The sequence below is a fragment of the Monodelphis domestica genome, chromosome 1 (assembly GCF_027887165.1).
Source record: "Monodelphis domestica isolate mMonDom1 chromosome 1, mMonDom1.pri, whole genome shotgun sequence".
NCBI lineage: Eukaryota > Metazoa > Chordata > Mammalia > Didelphimorphia > Didelphidae > Monodelphis > Monodelphis domestica.
Genome location: NC_077227.1, coordinates 205,045,314 through 205,063,468, shown reverse-complemented (window position 1 = coordinate 205,063,468; position 18,155 = coordinate 205,045,314). Strand labels below are relative to the sequence as shown.

At 41.2% G+C, this 18,155-nt stretch overlaps 1 protein-coding gene across 2 annotated transcripts in view; it reads left to right on the top strand.

Annotated features, from left to right (window-relative positions):
* PLA2G4E (phospholipase A2 group IVE) overlaps window positions 1–18,155 on the top strand; it is a 144,903-nt gene that overhangs the window by 113,289 nt on the left and 13,459 nt on the right. For both annotated transcript variants that reach the window (XM_007472412.3, XM_016428486.2), the window contains exons 15-17: window positions 7,201–7,338; window positions 9,009–9,116; window positions 15,979–16,182. In XM_007472412.3, the coding sequence (XP_007472474.2) occupies window positions 7,201–7,338; window positions 9,009–9,116; window positions 15,979–16,182 (450 nt within the window). The remainder of the gene's footprint in view (window positions 1–7,200; window positions 7,339–9,008; window positions 9,117–15,978; window positions 16,183–18,155) is intronic.

The window sequence follows — 18,155 nt, the reverse complement described above, 5'->3', positions numbered from 1 at the left end:
TTCCTAGCTGTGTGACCCTGGGCAAGTCACTTAACCCCCATTGCCTAGCCCTTACCATTCTTCTGCCTTGGAACCAATACACAGTATTGATTCTAAGGTGGAAGGTAAGATGAAGAAGCCTGGAGGAGGAAATGATGAAGGAGGATGTTCTAGACATGGTGGACCGTGACTCAAGAAAAGTTAAGTATCCCTGACTCAGAGAAAGCAGACGACTGTCCCACAGCTTCCCTTCTTTTTTTTTTTTAAATAATATTTTATTTGATCATTTCCAAGCATTATTCATTAAAGACATAGATCATTTTCTTTTCCTTCCCCCCACCCCCCATAGCCGACGCATGATTCCACTGGGTGTCACGTGTGTTCTTGATTCGAATCCATTTCTATGTTGTCAATATTTGCATTAGAGTTTCTTTTAGAGTCTCTCCTATGTCATGTCCCCTCAACTGCTGTAGTCAGGCAGTTGCTTTTCCTCGGTGTTTCCACTCCCATAGTTTATCCTTTGCTTATGCATAGTGTTTTTTCTCCTAGATCCCTGCAGATTGTTCTGAGCCATTACACCACCACCAATGGAGAAGTCCATTACGTTCGATTATACCACAGTGTATTAGTCTCTGTGTACAATGTTCTCCTGGTTCTGCTCCTCTTGCTCTGCATCACTTCCTGGAGGTTGTTCCATTCTCCATGGAATTCCTCCACTTTATTATTCCTTTTAGCACAATAGTATTCCATCACTAACATATACCACAATTTGCTCAGCCATTCCCCAATTGATGGGTATCCCCTCGCTTTCCAGTTTTTGGCCACCACAAAGAGCGCAGCTATGAATATTTTTGTACAAGTCTTTTTGTCCATTGTCTCTTTGGGGTACAGACCCAGCAGTGCTATGGCTGGATCAAAGGATAGAAATTCTTTTGTCGCCCTTTGCCAAATTGCCCTCCAGAATGGTTGGATCAATTCACAACTCCACCAGCAATGAATTAATGACCCTACTTTGCCACATCCCCTCCAGCATTCATTACTTTCCTTTGCTATCATGCTAGCCAGTCTGCTTGGTGTGAGGTGATACCTCAGAGTTGTTTTGATTTGCATCTCTTTGATTATAAGAGATTTAGAACACTTCTTCATGTGCTTATTAATAGTTTTGATTTCTTTATCTGAGAACTGCCTATCCATGTCCCTTGCCCATTTATCAATTGGAGAATGGCTTGTTTTTTTGTACAATTGATTTAGCTCTTTATAAATTTGAGTAATTAAACCTTTGTCAGAGGTTTCTATGAAGATTTTTTCCCAATTTGTTGTTTCCCTTCTGATTTTAGTTACATTGGTTTTGTTTGTACAAAAGCTTTTCAATTTGATGTAGTCAAAATTATTTATTTTACATTTTGTGATTTTTTTCTATGTCTTGCTTGGTTTTAAAGCCTTTCCCCTCCCAAAGGTCTGACATGTATACTATTTTGTGTTTACCCAATTTACTTATGGTTTCCTTCTTTATGTTTAAGTCGTTCACCCATTTTGAATTTATCTTGGTGTAGGGTGTGAGGTGTTGATCTATTCCTAATCTCTCACATACTGTCTTCCAATTTTCCCAGCAGTTTTTATCGAATAGTGGATTTTTGTCCCAAAAGCTGGGATCTTTGGGTTTATTGTATACTGTCTTGCTGAGGTCGCTTTCCCCCAGTCTATTCGACTGATCTTCCTTTCTGTTTCTTAGCCAGTACCAAATTGTTTTGATGACTGCTGCTTTGTAATATAGTTTAAGGTCTGGGACTGCAAGGCCCCCATCATATGTGTTTTTTTTTTTTAATTATTTCCCTGGATATCCTTGATCTTTTGTTATTCCAAATGAATTTTGTTATGGTTTTTTCTAAATCAGTAAAGAAATATTTTGGGAGTTCAATGGGTATGGCCCTAAATAAATAAATAAGTTTGGGTAGGATGGTCATTTTTATTATATTGGCTCGTCCTATCCATGAGCAGTTAATGTTTTTCCAATTGTTTAAGCCTAGTTTTAGTTGTGTGGAGAGTGTTTTGTAGTTGTGTTCATATAGTTCCTATGTTTGTCTCGGGAGATAGATTCCTAGGTATTTTATTTTGTCTAAGGTGATTTTGAATGGGATTTTTCTTTCTAGTTTTTGCTGCTGAGCTGTGTTGGAGATATATAGAAAAGCTGATGACTTATGTGGGTTTATTTTGTATCCTGCAACTTTGCTAAAGTTGTTGATTATTTCAATTAGCTTTTTGGTTGAATCTCTAGGATTCTTTAAGTAGACCATCATGTCATCCGCAAAGAGTGATAACTTGGTCTCCTCCTTGCCTATTTTGATGCCTTCAATTTCTTTTTCTTCTCTAATTGCTACTGTTAGTGTTTCTAGTACAATGTCAAATAGTAGAGGTGATAATGGGCATCCTTGTTTCATTCCTGATCTTATTGGGAATGCATCTAGTTTATCCACATTGCAGATGATATTAGCTGATGGTTTTAGATATATACTGTTTATTATTTTTAGGAACAACCCTTCTATTCCTATGCTTTCTAGTGTTTTTAATAGGAATGGGTGTTGTATTTTATCGAAGGCTTTTTCTGCATCTATTGAGATAATCATGTGATTCTTGTTGGTTTGTTTGTTGATGTGGTCAATTATGTGGATGGTTTTCCTAATATTGAACCAGCCCTGCATCCCTGGTATAAATCCTACTTGATCATGGTGGATGACCCTTCTGATCACTTGCTGGAGTCTTTTTGCTAGTATCCTATTTAAGATTTTTGCATCTATATTCATTAGGGAGATTGGTCTATAGTTTTCTTTCTCTGTTTTTGACCTGCCTGGTTTTGGAATCAGTACCATGTTTGTGTCATAAAAGGAGTTTGGTAGAACTCCCTCTTTGCTTATTATGTCAAATAGTTTGTATAGTATTGGGATTAACTATTCTCTGAATGTTTGATAGAATTCACTGGTGAATCCATCAAGCCCTGGGGATTTTTTCTTAGGAAGTTCTTTGATAGCTTGTTGGATTTCATTTTCTGATATGGGATTATTTAAGAATTCTATTTCCTCTTCTGTTAGTCTAGGCAGTTTGTATTTTTGTATATATTCATCCATATCACCTAAATTGGTGTATTTATTGCCATATAATTGGGCAAAGTAATTTCTAATGATTGCCTTAATTTCCTCTTCATCGGAGGTACTGTCCCCCTTTTCATCTTTGATGCTATTAATTTGCTTTTCTTCCTTCCTTTTTTTAAGTAGATTGACCAGTACTTTGTCTATTTTGTTTGTTTTTTCAAAGTACCAGCTTATTGTCTTACTTATTAAATCAATAGTTCTATCATTTTCAATTTTATTAATTTCTCCCTTAATTTTTAGGATTTCTAGTTTGGTTTTCTGCTGGGGTTTTTTAATTTGATCACTTTTGAGTTTTTTTATTTCCATTTCCAATTGATTGATCTCTGCTCTCCCTAGTTTGTTGATATATGCACTCAGGGATATGAATTTACCTCTGATTACCACTTTGGCTGCATCCCAAAAGGTTTTAAAGGATGTCTCGCCATTGTCATTTTCCTTGATAAAATTATTGTTTCTATGATTTCTTCTCTAACTAAACAATTTTGGAGTATCATATTGTTTAATTTCAAATTAGTTTTTGATTTGGTTTTCCATGTACCTTTACTGATCATTATTTTTATTGCCTTGTGATCTGAGAAGGCTGCATTTATTATTTCTGCTTTTCTGCATTTGTGTGCTATGTTTCTGTGACCTAATGTATGGTCAATTTTTGTGAATGTGCCATGTGGTGCTGAGAAGAAGGTGTATTCCTTTTTATCCCTATTTATTTTTCTCCACATGTCTATTAATTCTAATTTTTCTAAGATTTCATTCACTTCTTTCACCTCTTTTTAATTTATTTTTTGGTTTGATTTATCTAAATTTGATAATGGTTGGTTTAAGTCTCCCACTAATATGGTTTTACTGTCTATTTCTTCCTTCAATTCTCCTAGTTTCTCTATTAGAAATTTGGATGCTATATTATTTGGTGCATACATGTTGATTAGTGATATTTCCTCATTATCTAAAGTCCCTTTTAACAAAATATAATTACCTTCCCTATCCCTTTTGATCAGGTCTATTTTTGCTTTGGCTTTATCAGATATCATGATTACCACTCCTGCCTTCTTTCTGTCAGTTGAGGCCCAGAAGGTCTTACTTCATCCTTTAATTCTGACCTTGTGGGTGTCTACCTGCCTCATGTGTGTTTCTTGAAGACAACATATGGTAGGGTTTTGGATTCTAACCCATTCTGCTATTCGTCTACGTTTTATGGGTGAGTTCATCCCATTCACGTTCAAGGTTATGATTGTCATTTGTGGACTCCCTGGCATTTTGATAACCTTCCCTAATTCTAACCTTTTTTCCTTCGGCTCTACCTTTTACTCCAGTGATTTACTTTGAATCAGTCCCCCTTATCCCCTCCCTTGATATGTTTCCCTTTTTAGTCCCTCCCCTTTTGTTCCCTCTCCCTCCCCCCTCTCTTTCCCTCCCCTTTTGTTTTCCCTCTCCCCTTCCCCGTCTTGGTTTTCCCTTCTCCCTATCCTTGTTGGGTAGGATAGAATTCAAGATCCCAATGGATCTGGATGTTTTTCCCTCTCAGAGTTGATTTCCCTGAGAGTAAGGTTTAAGTAAAAACTCTCTTCCTCTCCTTCTTATAGGAGTTTTCTTCCCCTCCCCTTCCCATGTGAATCTTTGTGTGAGAATGATCATTCTATTTGGTCTTTCTTTTCCCCCTATTTACACATTACATTTTTCCCACCTGTTAGTATACATAGATTGATATAAATGTAGTCCTTATAGAAGAGAGTTTGAGTAAAAGAAGAAGATAACATTTTTCTCCTTTTCCCTTTCCTTCATATTTACCTTTTCTGGTATTCCATGCTCTTTGATTTTCGATATTGAACTTTCCACAGAGCTCTGGTCTTTTCGTTGCAAAAAGTTGGAAATCTTCTATTTTGTTGAATGCCCATACTTTCCCTTGGAAGTATATAGTCAGTTTTGCTGGAAAGCTGATTCTTGGTTGAAGACCCAGCTCTCTTGCCTTTCTGAAGATCATGTTCTATGCCTTATGATCATTCAGAGTGGAACTTGCAAGGTCTTGTGTGACCCTGATTGGCATTCCTTTATGTCTAAATTGTTTTTTTCTGGCTTCTTGCACGATTTTTTCTTTTGTTTGAGAGTTTTGGAATTTGGCAATTACATTCCTGGGAGTTGTCTTTTGGGGGTTTAGTGTAGAGGGTGTTCTGTGAGCTCTGTCAGTGGCTGTACTGCCCCCTTGTTCTAGAATCTCTGGGCAATTTTCTTTGATTATCTCTTGTATTATGATGTCGAGTTTGCTGTTTATTTCTGGCTTTTCTGGAAGTCCAATTATTCTTAAATTATCTCTTCTCCCTCTATTTTCCAAATCTGTCATTTTGTCAGTGAGATATTTTATGTTCTCTTCTAATTTCTTGGTCTTTTGGCTTTGCTTTATTCTTGCTTTAAAGCCTGGTTTTCCTTTTCACTTTGGTCAAACTGGTTTTGTAGATGCGTAAATTTCTTTTGCATTATTTCCCACTTTTCTTCCCAGAAGGCTTCCATCTTTTTGATCATTTAAGATTCAAATTCTTCATGGGTTTGTGGAGAGTTTCCATTTCCTTTGGAAGGTTTCAGAGCATTTGCTTGTATTTCCTCTTCTATCTCTTCTGTGTCTTGTATTTTTGCTCCATAAAATGTGTCCAAAGTCGCCCCCTTCTTCTTGTTTTTTTTTTTTAATTTTGGGACTTTTGTGCTTCTGTGGAGTTTTCCATCTCTATCTGAGTGGGGGGGATTAGCTTTTCTTATCTCTGTCTGGTGTTCAGAGGTTTTAGCCCTAGGCAGATTGTCCGTTCTATGCAGTTGTTGTTCTGTGTTCCTGGGAAGCCAGGAGTTGCTGGTGTGTCCCTGTTACTGCCCTCCTGATGCTTCTCCGTTGCCTTACTTCCACACTCTAAGCTTAGCTTGGCCCTTGTTCCCGTGCTTTAGCTGGCCAGCGCTTGCACTCTGTGGGGGGAGGGGCCGCAGCTTCAGAGAGCTCCAAGAGGGCTCCTAATGAGATTAGCTTTCCCTGGGTTGAATTTAGTATGCCTTGAGGCAGGGACTTTTTTCGTTGGAAGGATCCAGCCAGGGGGTTACAAGCTCCCCCATCTCTGTTTCCCTGCTGTCTGGGTGCCCCCTCGACTGGGTCAGGTTGTTTTCAGGGTGTGGCCTTCAGAATAGTCGGCCCTGGGGTCCTTTTGTCAGTCCTGCGGGTTACTGTTGTTTCTGAAGACCCTGCTCTCTGAGGGGGAGGGGCCGAGGCTTCCTGGAGCTCTGGGAGAGGGCTCCTGATAAGAAGATTAGCTTTCCCTGGATTGAATTGAGTGTGCCCTGAGGCAGGGACTTGAGACTTGGATGGAGGGATCCAGCCAGGGGGTTACAAGCTCCCCCCGACTCTTTGTTTCCCTGCTGTCTGGGTGCCCCCTCGATTGGGTTAGGTTGTTTTCAGGATGTGGCCTTCAGAATAGCCGGCTCCCGAGGCCCTTTTGCCAGTCCTGAGGGTTGCTGTTGTTTCAGGAGCCCCTGCTCTCTGAAGGGGAGGGGCCGCGGCTTCCCGGAGCTCCGAGGGCTCCTCCCAGGGGGTTACGAGCTCCCCCGTCCCTCTCTTTTTCCTTGCTTTCTGGGTGCCCCCTCCACTGGGTTAGGAAGCGGCTTTCAGAATAGCAGGCCGTGGGGCTCTGAGGTTGCCTCTGCTGCCTTGGACTCTGACTCGGCACTCTGGGTTGGGGGGATGGGTCCTAGGACCTTCCTTCTGCCTACCCCTTAGGTCCGAGTGGTCTCGGGTTCTGGCTTTTGGGGGGGGGGGCGTACCTTTTGATCCAGGTCCAGTTCCAGGAGGAGGATTCCCAGGGTCTATGCTGTTGATCGTTTTGAATTTCGGTGCCCTAGGAGCATTCGGTTTGAGATCGGTAAGGAAGGGTTTCAGGAGATCTAAACTTTAGCTTTCTCTAAGCTGCCATCTTGACTGGAAGTCTTCCCCACAGCTTCCCTTCTTAACACCGTTTCATTCTCAGTAGTCCTCATCTGAAGCTCTCCTCTGGGGGCCCCTGACAAGCAATAACTCCTCATTCCTTTCCTTTTGCTGTTTTGTATGTAGAATGGGTGGAGTTCACCCCCTATGAAGTGGGATTCCAAAAGTATGGAGCCTTTATCCCCTCGGAATATTTTGGCTCTGAGTTCTACATGGGAAGGCTGATGAAGAGGATCCCAGAGTCCCGGATATGCTACATGATAGGTGACTTTTTTTTCCTGGGATGTTGATTTGTGTATTAGACTGAAAGCTCCCCAATTTAACCTCAGGGCAAAAACTATGTCCTGGCTTTTGAGTCAAAGGACTTGGGTTCAGATCCTACCTCTAATTTACTATCTGCATGACCTTGGATGAGATTCCTCTTAGTCTATCATCTTATGATTTTAGCAACCTTGGCTTCTCCCCTGACTCTGTCACTTCACCAATCTGGGCTGTAGTTTTTCAGTCAGTAAATGGGTCAGAGCACCTAGGTGGCACAGTGCTGGGTCTTGCAGTTAGGAAGAGTTCAAATCTGGTTTCAGACTCACAGCTGTGTGACCCTAGGCAAGTCACTTAACTGTGCTTCAGTTACCTCATCTGTAAAATGAGCTGGAGAAAGAAATGACAAAACACTCCAGCATCAGTACCAAGAAAACCCCAAATGAGGTCACAAAGAGCTGGACATGACTGAATAGCTACTTGGCTCAGGGATGTGCTGCAGCCAGCTCTAACCAATTAATTGTTAAAAGTCTACTGTGACACTTGCACCTTGGAAATCAGTAAATATCACAAACTGGGGCTTGATTTATTGTTTTGTTGTTTCTCTAGACTTATGAACATAATGGAGAAAGTATTAATAATGTAGATTCAACTACCAATAATTGTTTACCCCAGAGAGCCAATTATTGTTAAACATTTATAGCACACTGCTGCTTGTTCTCATTGCCCCCAAGTTCCCCTTTCTAGCTCTAAATCAATGATTTGATGGTCTTGGGTTTATGTGGAGGAAAGCTGAGTAGATTTTGTTTTGGAATGATAGTCACTCCCTAATTGTGTTCCTTCAGGGGTTCCATCTACATGGTAGGTGTGAGTGATAAGAGAAAAGATACGCCAAGGGATCCATGCAGTAGAACATGGCAGTGCTGAGCCTGAATCATCAGTCATTCTTCTTATATAGATGCCAGACTGGTTATAGGTGGTGGGCAGGATCTTGGCCTGTATCCCTCTTGTCCTGACAGAGACCAGGCAAAGATGTAGCCCTTTTCTTTCTCCTACCAGTACCTTTCCCTCTCCTCTGGGAATTGAATGATTCAGATAATACCTCTGGGAGCTATTGGGAAAGGAAAGGTGGAAGGATGGAAAGAAAGAAGGAAGGAAAAAGGGAAGGAAGGAAGGAAGGAAGGAAGGAAGGAAGGAAGGAAGGAAGGAAGGAAGGAAGGAAGGAAGGAAGGAAGGAAGGGAGGGAGGGAAGAGACAGAGAGGGAGGGGGAAGGAAGAAAAGACAGGAGGAAGGAAAAGGAGGGAGGGAGGGAAAGGGAAGAAGGAAGAGAGAGAAGAAGGAAGGAAGAAAAAGAAGGGGGAGAGAGAAGAGAAGGAAAGAAGGTAGTAAGGAAGGAATGAAAGAAATGAGAGAAAGAGAGAGGGAGAGAGAAAAGAAACAAGGAATATTATATGTTAGGCATTGTGTTAAGTGATTTACAAATATTATCTCATTTGATCCTCCCAACAACCCTATAAGGTAATCCCTATCTTCATTTTACAATTGAGGAAGCCAAGGCAGACAGAAACAGTAATTTGCCCAGGATCACACAACTGGTCAGTATCTGAGGCCAGATCTGAAGCATAAGAAGAACTATGTATAAGAAGCTCACTGCTGCCTCTTCTCCCCCACCCAGGTCTGTGGAGCAGCATCTTCTCCCTGAACCTGCTTGATGCCTGGAATCTGTCTCATACTTCAGAGGAATTTTTCCACATGTGGACAAGAGAAAAAATGCAAGATATTGGTGGGTAACCAGTTGACTTTCCCCTGGAGGGGTGGGGATTTGGATACTAAGCTCATGCCTAAACTACACTGTGGGTCTCTGAAAGGCTGGGCCAGCTAGGGAAGGAGGTGCCACTTTGGGGTGATCATTCCAACTGAGAAGGGAGAAATTCCTATAGGGCTGGTGAGGAGAATGATGGCTGGAGTGGAGAGTTATTGCTTTAGAGAGAGAAGAGAAAAGAGGGATGAGGTCAGCAAGTGTGGAATGAATCAGCTTTGTTGTCCTGTGATAGTAATAAGAATTCTGAATCTGGAGTCAAAAGATCCAGGTTTGTATTTCAGTTTCATTTATTCATTCATTCAACAAATACTTATTGAGTACCTACTATGTGCTGGGCACTTGGAATACAAGCAAACAAACACCAGTTCCTGCCCACAAGAAGCTTATATACTTTTGGGGAGGGGACAATAAACTATATGCAAATAAATCAAAACAAAATCTATCATTTCTTAGGGAGGGCACTAACCATTGGGGAAGATGAGGAGGGGCTTTGTGGCCCGTGTGCTCTCAGAATGTTAGGGATTCTTGGAGGTAGAAATGAAGAGAGATTGTGAGGGAGTGATTGCAGGCTACTAGATTAGAGTAATGCTGCAGACATAATTTCCCTAGATTTTAGTGAAGCATCTTTGCTATTCCTAGGGAAAAGATGTCGGTTAGAAAATAGTGTAATTAGATTGATTTGGAATTGGCTAAATGACCAGACTGAGACCAGACTGAGGTTAGATGTCAGCTTGGAAAGATGTCTCCACCAGAAACCTCCAGATATCCATCCTTTGCCCTGTATAAAGATACAGATGGCACGCGTATTGAATTTGAAGCTAACACAGAGAGAGGAAAGTTAAGGATGTTATCACTTGCTGGATGACTGTCAAGATCCAAAAAGATCCTAACAAGATCTGTGTAGCATCTGGCTAAATCTAATGAGATGGAATTGATGAGGGATAAATGCTGAGTTTACACTTGGGTTCAACACAATCTATTCCCCAAGTACAAGAAGGAAGAGGGGAGGCATGAGTGGTGTAGTGAGATAGTTTGTATGGAATAGATTTGGGGGTTTAAGTCAATAGTGTGGGATGGCAACCAAAATAATCACTATTCAAAGACTGTTCCCAGGAATAAGGGAGTAATAACCCTGCTGTACTGGGACCTGGTTAGACCTCATTTGAAGTATTGAAATCAGTCCTAAGCACTAATTTTAGAAAGGGATGGATGCAGTGAGGTGGCTAAGAGGATTGAGAGCCAGCCCTGGAGATGGGAGGTCCTGGGTTCAAATTTGACCTCAGAGCTTTCTGTTTCTGTGACCCTGGACAAGTCACTTAACCCCTATTGCTTAGCCCTTAACACTCTTCTACCTTGGAACTGGTAATTAGTATTAATCTAAGGCAGAAGATAGGGATTTAAGGGGAAAAAAACTGGCAACTGTAAAGGGTGAATATTATGGTTGAGACTGAAAAAATCTAAATTTAAATGGTCACCAAGAGAAATCCCAAATAATAAAATACCCAAGTCAGCTGCCTAATTTTTATGGTGATTTAATTACAACAGGAGGAAGAAAATATTAGAGGGAGAGAGAGAGAGGGAGAGAAGGAAAAAGGGAGAGAAGGAAAGGAGTTTATCTCAGAACCACTCTGGCTCAGACTGAGCCAAAGCGGGTGTTAAGGCCTTGGAAAGCCAAGGCAAAGAAAGGGGTCAGTCCTTATCACTCACGTGACCGGTCTGAAGGAAAGCTGTCTGTGGGGCTCCTCCAAGCTCAAGCTCCAGGATCAAACTGAACTCTAGTGCTCTTCACAGGAAGTCATGAGAAGTCCAGAGGCTGTTCTCTACCTCACTTCTGCGTCTCACATGTGCCAATGGTGGCTCAAGCTTGACTTAGGACAGCCCAAAGGTCTGTCCTTTTTTTGCACATGTCTGTTGAAGGCCATATTCTCAGATAATTAAATCTTGAGTTTGATGCAGACCTTTCTAATCTTGTTAAACTAAGAAGGGAGGAGAAATGTAGTTTCTAAGACCTGATTCTGTTATTCCAAGTATCTCTATTGTTATTGATTAGGAAATAGCTAAATCAGATCTTCTAAAGAATGGTCTGATTAGGGTGGAATAGTTTTGAAATTCACAATGAGGATCATCTAGTTCAACTACCTTATTTTGCAGTTGAGGAAATTAAAGAAAGGAGATTAAATGACTTGTCCAAGGTCACATGGGATCTGAATTAAGAGCCTTTGATTTGAAATCCAGAATGTTTCTCTCTGTACCATGTTGACTCTGTGCTCCCCACCCCCCAAACAGAAACCTGCTGAGGTTCAAAGAGCATTTATCTGTATCAATGGAGAGAATGTCCCTAATGATGAAATCACAGATTTTTGAGCTTACACATATCATTTACAATTGAAGCAACTGGAGCTGTTTAATTTGAGGAAGAAAAGGCTTGGGGAAATGTGCAGGTTACCTTCAGGCACTTGAAGGCTGTCTTAGAGAAAGGAAACTACAATTGTTTTATTGGCCCCCAGAGAGAAGAATCAAGATTGACACTGGAAAATCACAAAAGGAATAAACTTGGGCTGATGTCTAAAAAAGAAAACGCCTAAGAATTAGACATGTTTAGAAGTGGAATGAATGGGCTGTTTTGAGACTGTAGGGTCTTCTAGCGAGGCTGGGGGATCTCTTGTTATATATGAGAATAGGGATTCTTTAATTCATTTCTTAAACCCTCACCTTCCATCTTAGAATCAATACTGTGAATTGGCTCCAAAGCAGAAGAGCAGTAAGCTCTAGGCAGTGGGGGTTAAGTGACTTGTCCAGGGTCACACAACTAGGAAATATCCAAGGCCAGATTGGAACCCATGAACTCTCATCTCTAAGCCTGCCTCTCAATCCACCTACCTGCCTGTATCTTTCTCTATATTTGTGACACCATTACCTAGCCACAGTGCCTGGCACATAGTAGGGAATTAATACATTCTTGCTGCTTGACTAATTATAGTAAGGACTTATTTTCTGGTATAAGTTAAATGAGATGGCCATCAAGGAGGTCCTTTCCAACTCTAAATTCTGTGACTTAGACCTGTAATTGCTGGGGTCACCCCCAAAAGAAAACTTCATTATTGCTCTGTTATCTCCTGGTCCTACCAATAGGCAGGCCTAGGCAGAAGAGGCTGAGACTACAGAGGCTTTGGTTGGGTACAGCAAGCTTCCCAGGTGAGAGGGAAGGGGAGGAGCAGGGAACAGGAGTATTCCAAAGGAGCCTTGCCAAAGGGCAAGAGAGAGCAAGATGGATGTCAGTGGCCAAAGGCACAGGCTGGTGAACTGGAAAAGGCAGGCAGTAGTGGTTTGTCCAGGAAAAGCCAAAGTCAATGGCCAAACTTGCCAACTAAGAAGCTGGGTGGGCTTGAACTGATAATAATATCCAAAGGGAAGGTTGGACTCAAAGCAGGAATACAGTTTGGTGGGAGGCGAAGTCCAGGCCCCTGAAATTCTGTGGTTAGTAATTGTCAATGTACCAGACACTGTGCTAAGAGGCATTGAACTAATGAGGAAAATCCCTCTCCATCTTGGCTGTGTATCACAGACCTCTCTACCTGCCAACTTCTGAATTCTCTTCGGCCAGAAAGCAAGAGCTTTCACTGTCTTACCACCATCTAAAGGAATGCTCGAACCTCTCTTAGAATCTCCTTCCTCCTCTTTTTCTTTCAGCCTCCTTCTCTTCCCTTTCTCTCCTGTCCATTCTTAGTCCCTTGGCCTCTTCCTTGTGCTGTTCTTTGTTCTTCCTTATGTCTTTGTCCCTAATGCTGCGGTCTTGGATTCTTTCTGTCTCGAGCTAGAGGTGGAGAAAGCAAGCTACTTGAATGACAAGACAGCTTTTTGTCAATCAATAATAAAAATAATTTATACATCACTTAACAGTTTGTAAGGCACTTTATACAATTTTTAGTTATCACACAACCAATCTCCTCACCGCTGCCTCTTGGGACTTGTAGCCTTTGTCATTGCTAAAGATCCAAGCTTCTGAAATTCTGTGGTTTGTAACTGTCAGTTAGACAATAAATACTTTAAGGAGGGAAGGAAGGAAGGAAGGAAGGAAGGAAGGAAGGAAGGAAGGAAGGAAGGAAGGAAGGAAGGAAGGGAGAAAGGAAAGAAGGAAAAAAGGAAGGAAGGAAGGAAAGAGGGAAGGAAGGCAGGAAGGAAGGTGGGAAAGAGGGGAGGAAGGAGGGAGACAAGGAAGGAAGGAGGGAAGGACCACCAGGAAGTCTTCCTCCACATCCTCCAAATGGCTTTGTATTTATCATAAATGTTGTTATTCAGTCAGTCAGTTATATCTGACTCAGTTCCTGACTCTACCGACCATAGATGTCCATAGAGTTTTCTTTTTTTTTTTAATGTCTTTATTTCAATAACAAATTTCCACATAAGTTTTCCAAAGTTATATGATTTGTATTGTCTCTTTTTCTTCCCTCCCCCTTCCTGGAGTTGAGTTTTTTGGTGAAGAATACTGGAGTGGTTTGCCATTTCTTTTTCCAGTTCACTTTACAGATGAGGAAACTGAAGCCAATAAAGTAACTTGTCCAAGGTCATACAACTAGGAAGTATCTGAGGCCAAATTTGAACTCAAGCCTTCCTGAATCCATGCCCAGTACTCTTATCTACTGAGCCCAGTGCACCTGCCTCACCTATATAATATGTATATACAGTCATATTGCATTATATGTATACATACATACTTTGTTCCATCATTTTCAGTCATATCTAGATCTTTATGACCCCATTTGAAGGTTTCTTGGCAAGGAAACTAAAGTGGTTTGCTATTTCCTTCTCGAACTCATTTTATAAATGAGGAAACTGAGGCAAACAGATTTAGTGATTTGTCCAGGGTCATACAGCTAGGAAGTGTTTGAGAACAGATTTGCCTTCAGATCTGGCAGCTATCCACTGCACCACCTAGCTACCCTATATATACATACATGCACCCACATATTCACACACACACACACACACACACCATTTAGGTTTTGTGTGTGTGTGTTTTTTAATGTATCTTTTGCAGGCAACATCACCGGTGGGAGGTAGGTGCTATTATTGTCCCCATTTTTAGAGTTGAGGAAACCTAGAAGGACAGAGGTTAAGTGACTTGCCCTAGGTCACACAGCTATCATCGGAGGCAAGATTTGAACTTAGGTCTTCCCAACTCCAAGTCCAGTGCTCTATCTGCTGTGCTACCTAATTAATTAGCTCATCAACAAACATTTAAGTATGAGAACTTAGCACTGTAATGGCACTTAGTGGGCAAATAGTAAATGTTTATTGAATCGTTTACCTAGGATTTAAGTAGTTTTGCTAAGTACCTGTCCAGTCTGGCTTTCAGGGTCTGACCCAAGGCAAACAAGACAGAGAGACTGAGTAATATAGCAAAGCTTTAGTGTGGGAAAGAAAGGGAGAGCAACGGAGGAGCCCGCAACCTGTAGATGGCTGGGGGTCTCCACCTGGGTGGAGAAGGGGCAATATTTTATAGGGTGGTGGTCTGGGATGAGGTAACTTAGGTTGTCTCTATTGGTCAAAGTTGGGGTACTCATGCCCAGTTGATTGGAGAGCCTTAAGGGGATGGGCAGTTCTCAGGCCTGATGGTCAGTGAGGCGGGAGGTCATCTGTCTAGGCCAGATAGGGCTATCTTGGTGTCCTGCCAGGTTTTCTGTCCCAGGCTCAGGCAGGTGTTGGGGGGAAGAGGGGTGGCTTTGGCCTCAGGCAGGGGTTGGGGAGACCGGCTTTGGTCTCAGGGTCTATCAGTACCTCTTGTCAGGCATTAGGAATACACTATATAGATACATATATATATATATATACACACACACACATATGTGTGTGTGTGTGTATAGACACATTCATTTATTCATTTATGTGCTTTTTTCCTGATGGACTGAAAACTCCCTGAGGGCAGGAACTGTTTCATTTTTGTCTTTGTGTCTCCAATGTCTGGCAAAAGGGACATAATGAAAATGTTTAGATTGTGTGTGTGTGTGTGTGTGCATTTGTGTATTATTATGCATGCATTTTTATGGCAGCTAGGTGGTGCTGTAGATAGAGCACTGGGTTTGGAATCAGGAAGAATCCTTTTCATGGGTTCAAATCTAGCCTCAGACACTTCCAGGCTATGTGACCGAGCAAGTCATTTAACCCTGTTTGCCTCAGTTTCCTCATCTCTGAAATAAGCTAAAGAAGGAAATGGCAAACCACTCTAATATCTCTGCCAAGAAAACCCCAAACAGGGTCATGAAGAGTGGGACATGACTGGAAAATGACTGAACAAGTGTCTGTATTAGGTATAATCACACACACACATATACTTACATATATTGTGTAATGTGTAATTGTATATATACATGTACGTGTATATATATGCACACACATGTATATTTGTGTTGCACACACAGAAGGAGAGTAAAGCATTCACAAAAACTAGGAATCCCAAAAGGCAAAGCTGAAGAGATGATGCATTACAGGGACGGGCAGAGTGAGTTGGGGGGAGGAGGATGACTGTATTACGGTAATTGATGGAATGTCCGAGGTGAGGTACAGCAAGAAGGCCATTTTGACCGGTCTGAAAATATAATGAAGGAGAATCCTATGTGATAATCCTGGAAAGGGAGGCAGGAGCAAGATGGGGGGGGGGGGGCTTTAATCTTTGCAAGAGAAGTGCTGCTCCTACATGTAATTCCACTCCTCTCGGGTGCCAGATGGCACTGCTGTTAAATAATGGCATCAGGTTCCAACTCATTAAGTGAAGAGAGAAATTCTACTTTTCTCACCCTGTTCCCCCTCTCCTCTTTTCTTCCAGAGGATGAGCCTATATTGCCTGAAATCCCAAAATGTGATGCAAACGCCCTGGAGACAACAGTGGTGACACCAGGGACGAAGCTAGCCAATACTTTACGGGACATCATCACCTACCGTGCCTTTGTGTCGCAGTTTCACAACTTCCTTCAAGGCCTGCAGCTTCACACAGACTACCTGCAAAATAGCCAGTTCTCCACCTGGAAAGGTAAGTCTGATTCTGGGTCATCCTCATCTGTGCCTATATCCATTTGAAATAAATGCAAATGACTTTTTAGTTTGCCTCATACATGGACAAAAATCCCCAAATTTGATTGGCCTACACAGATTGATTTGTTTTGTCTGGGTTATAAAATTTCTCTCCTTGCCCCTCATTTCAGCTGTGTCAAGAATAGTAGTGTGCCCCAAAGCAAGCAAGCAAGTAATCAATTAAGCAATGGTTTATAAAATCCCTATTATGTGCTGGGCATTGTGCTAGGCAGCGGAGATATGAGAGAGACAAAGACAGAGGGGGGGTGGGAGGGAGGGAAAGAGGAAGAGAGGGAGAGAGGGAGCCAGAGACAGACAGACAGAAAGACTTCTGCTTATATTTTTGGTACAATGGAAAGAACCTTAGCTCTAGAGTCAGATCTCACCTCTGACCTTGGTCAAGTGGGAAGGGAATAAGTATTTATATACTACCCACTCTATACCACTCTCTACTTTTTACAAAGTATTACCTTATTTGAGTCTCACAACCGTCCTTCTAGGTAGGTGCTACTATTACCATCTCCATTTCACAGATGAGGAAATTGAGACAACCAGAGATTAAGTGACTTGTTCAGGGTCACCCAGTCAGAAACTATCTGAAGCTAAATTTGAACTCAGGTCTTGTCCAAGCCCAGTGTTCTGCCTGCTTAACCATCAACTGTCTCTAACAATTACTCTCTGTGTGATCTTGGTTTAAATCACTCCATTTCCTTGGTCTTCATTTTCCTCTTCTATAAAAAGTCTGACCTTTGAGGACCCATCCAGTTCCAAATCTATGATCCCATGCTCCTTGTGCATATGAGCATAAAGCAACAATATCCTACATTGTAAATATTTTCCTCAGTTCCTCATCCCAGCTTTCTTTAAGATTCAGATCAAATCTCACCTTCCTACTTCTTCCCTTCCACCACTCATAGCCTTCCCACTGAGATTAGCTACCACTTGCACTACTTGTACAGTGTGTTTACACTTGTATTACTCAGCTGTTTGGGCATCATCTCTCTTTAATGGAAAATTTTAATCTCCTGGAAGATAAGGATCCTATTTTTGCCTTTCTTTGTATACTGATATCTTAGCAAAGTCCCTGACACATAGCAGTCATTTAAAAATACTTTTTGTTGATGATGGAGAGGAGGATTAGACATGAGTATGACTTTTAAAAAATTAATTCTCTTTTATCCTATACACCAAATAGAATGGGCATCTACATATAAACATAGAATAGAAAAAAAATAGAATAGAAAAAATTGCCTGTGAAAATATACATCTCTGATCAATAACTTGATTTTCTTTTAAAGTATTTAAGATAGGGAAAGGGGCAGTAGGGAGGGAAAGCATTTGGAATCCTAAATTTTAAAAATTAATGTTAAAAATTAATGTTAAAATTATTTTTACATGTATTTGGAAAAACATATTATTAAAAAAACTTTTTAAAATTAATGTTTTTAAGGTCAACCTAAGCTGTCCTGCCTGTCTGATCTTCCCTCTAGACTTCCTTTGGTTCTTTTATCTCCATTAAAAAAAAAAGAAAAAATCTCAGACTCATTTTTTCTCTTTCTCTTTTCCTTTCCTTCTCTTCTTTTTTCTTTTCTTTCTCTCTCCTTTCTTTTTCTTTCTTCATTCCTTCTTACTTTCTCTCCTACTCTCTTTTCTTCTTTTTCTTTCCTACTTTCCTTTTTTTCCCAATCCTTCCTTCCCTTCTTGCCCATCTCTACTGGAAAAAAAGAAAGTCTTTGCTTTTTGTGAATTTCCATTTCCACCGACTTCTTACTTTGCTACATCCTGATGGGATTGTGAGCCTAGCCCAATAATTTCAATCAGCATGTACTTATGGAATCAGGGTGTACAGCCATATGCTTGGCCCTGAGTCAGAGTAACTCCATAAATTTGGTAGGACTGTACTGAGCCTTTCCTCTTTGACTGAGATCTGAT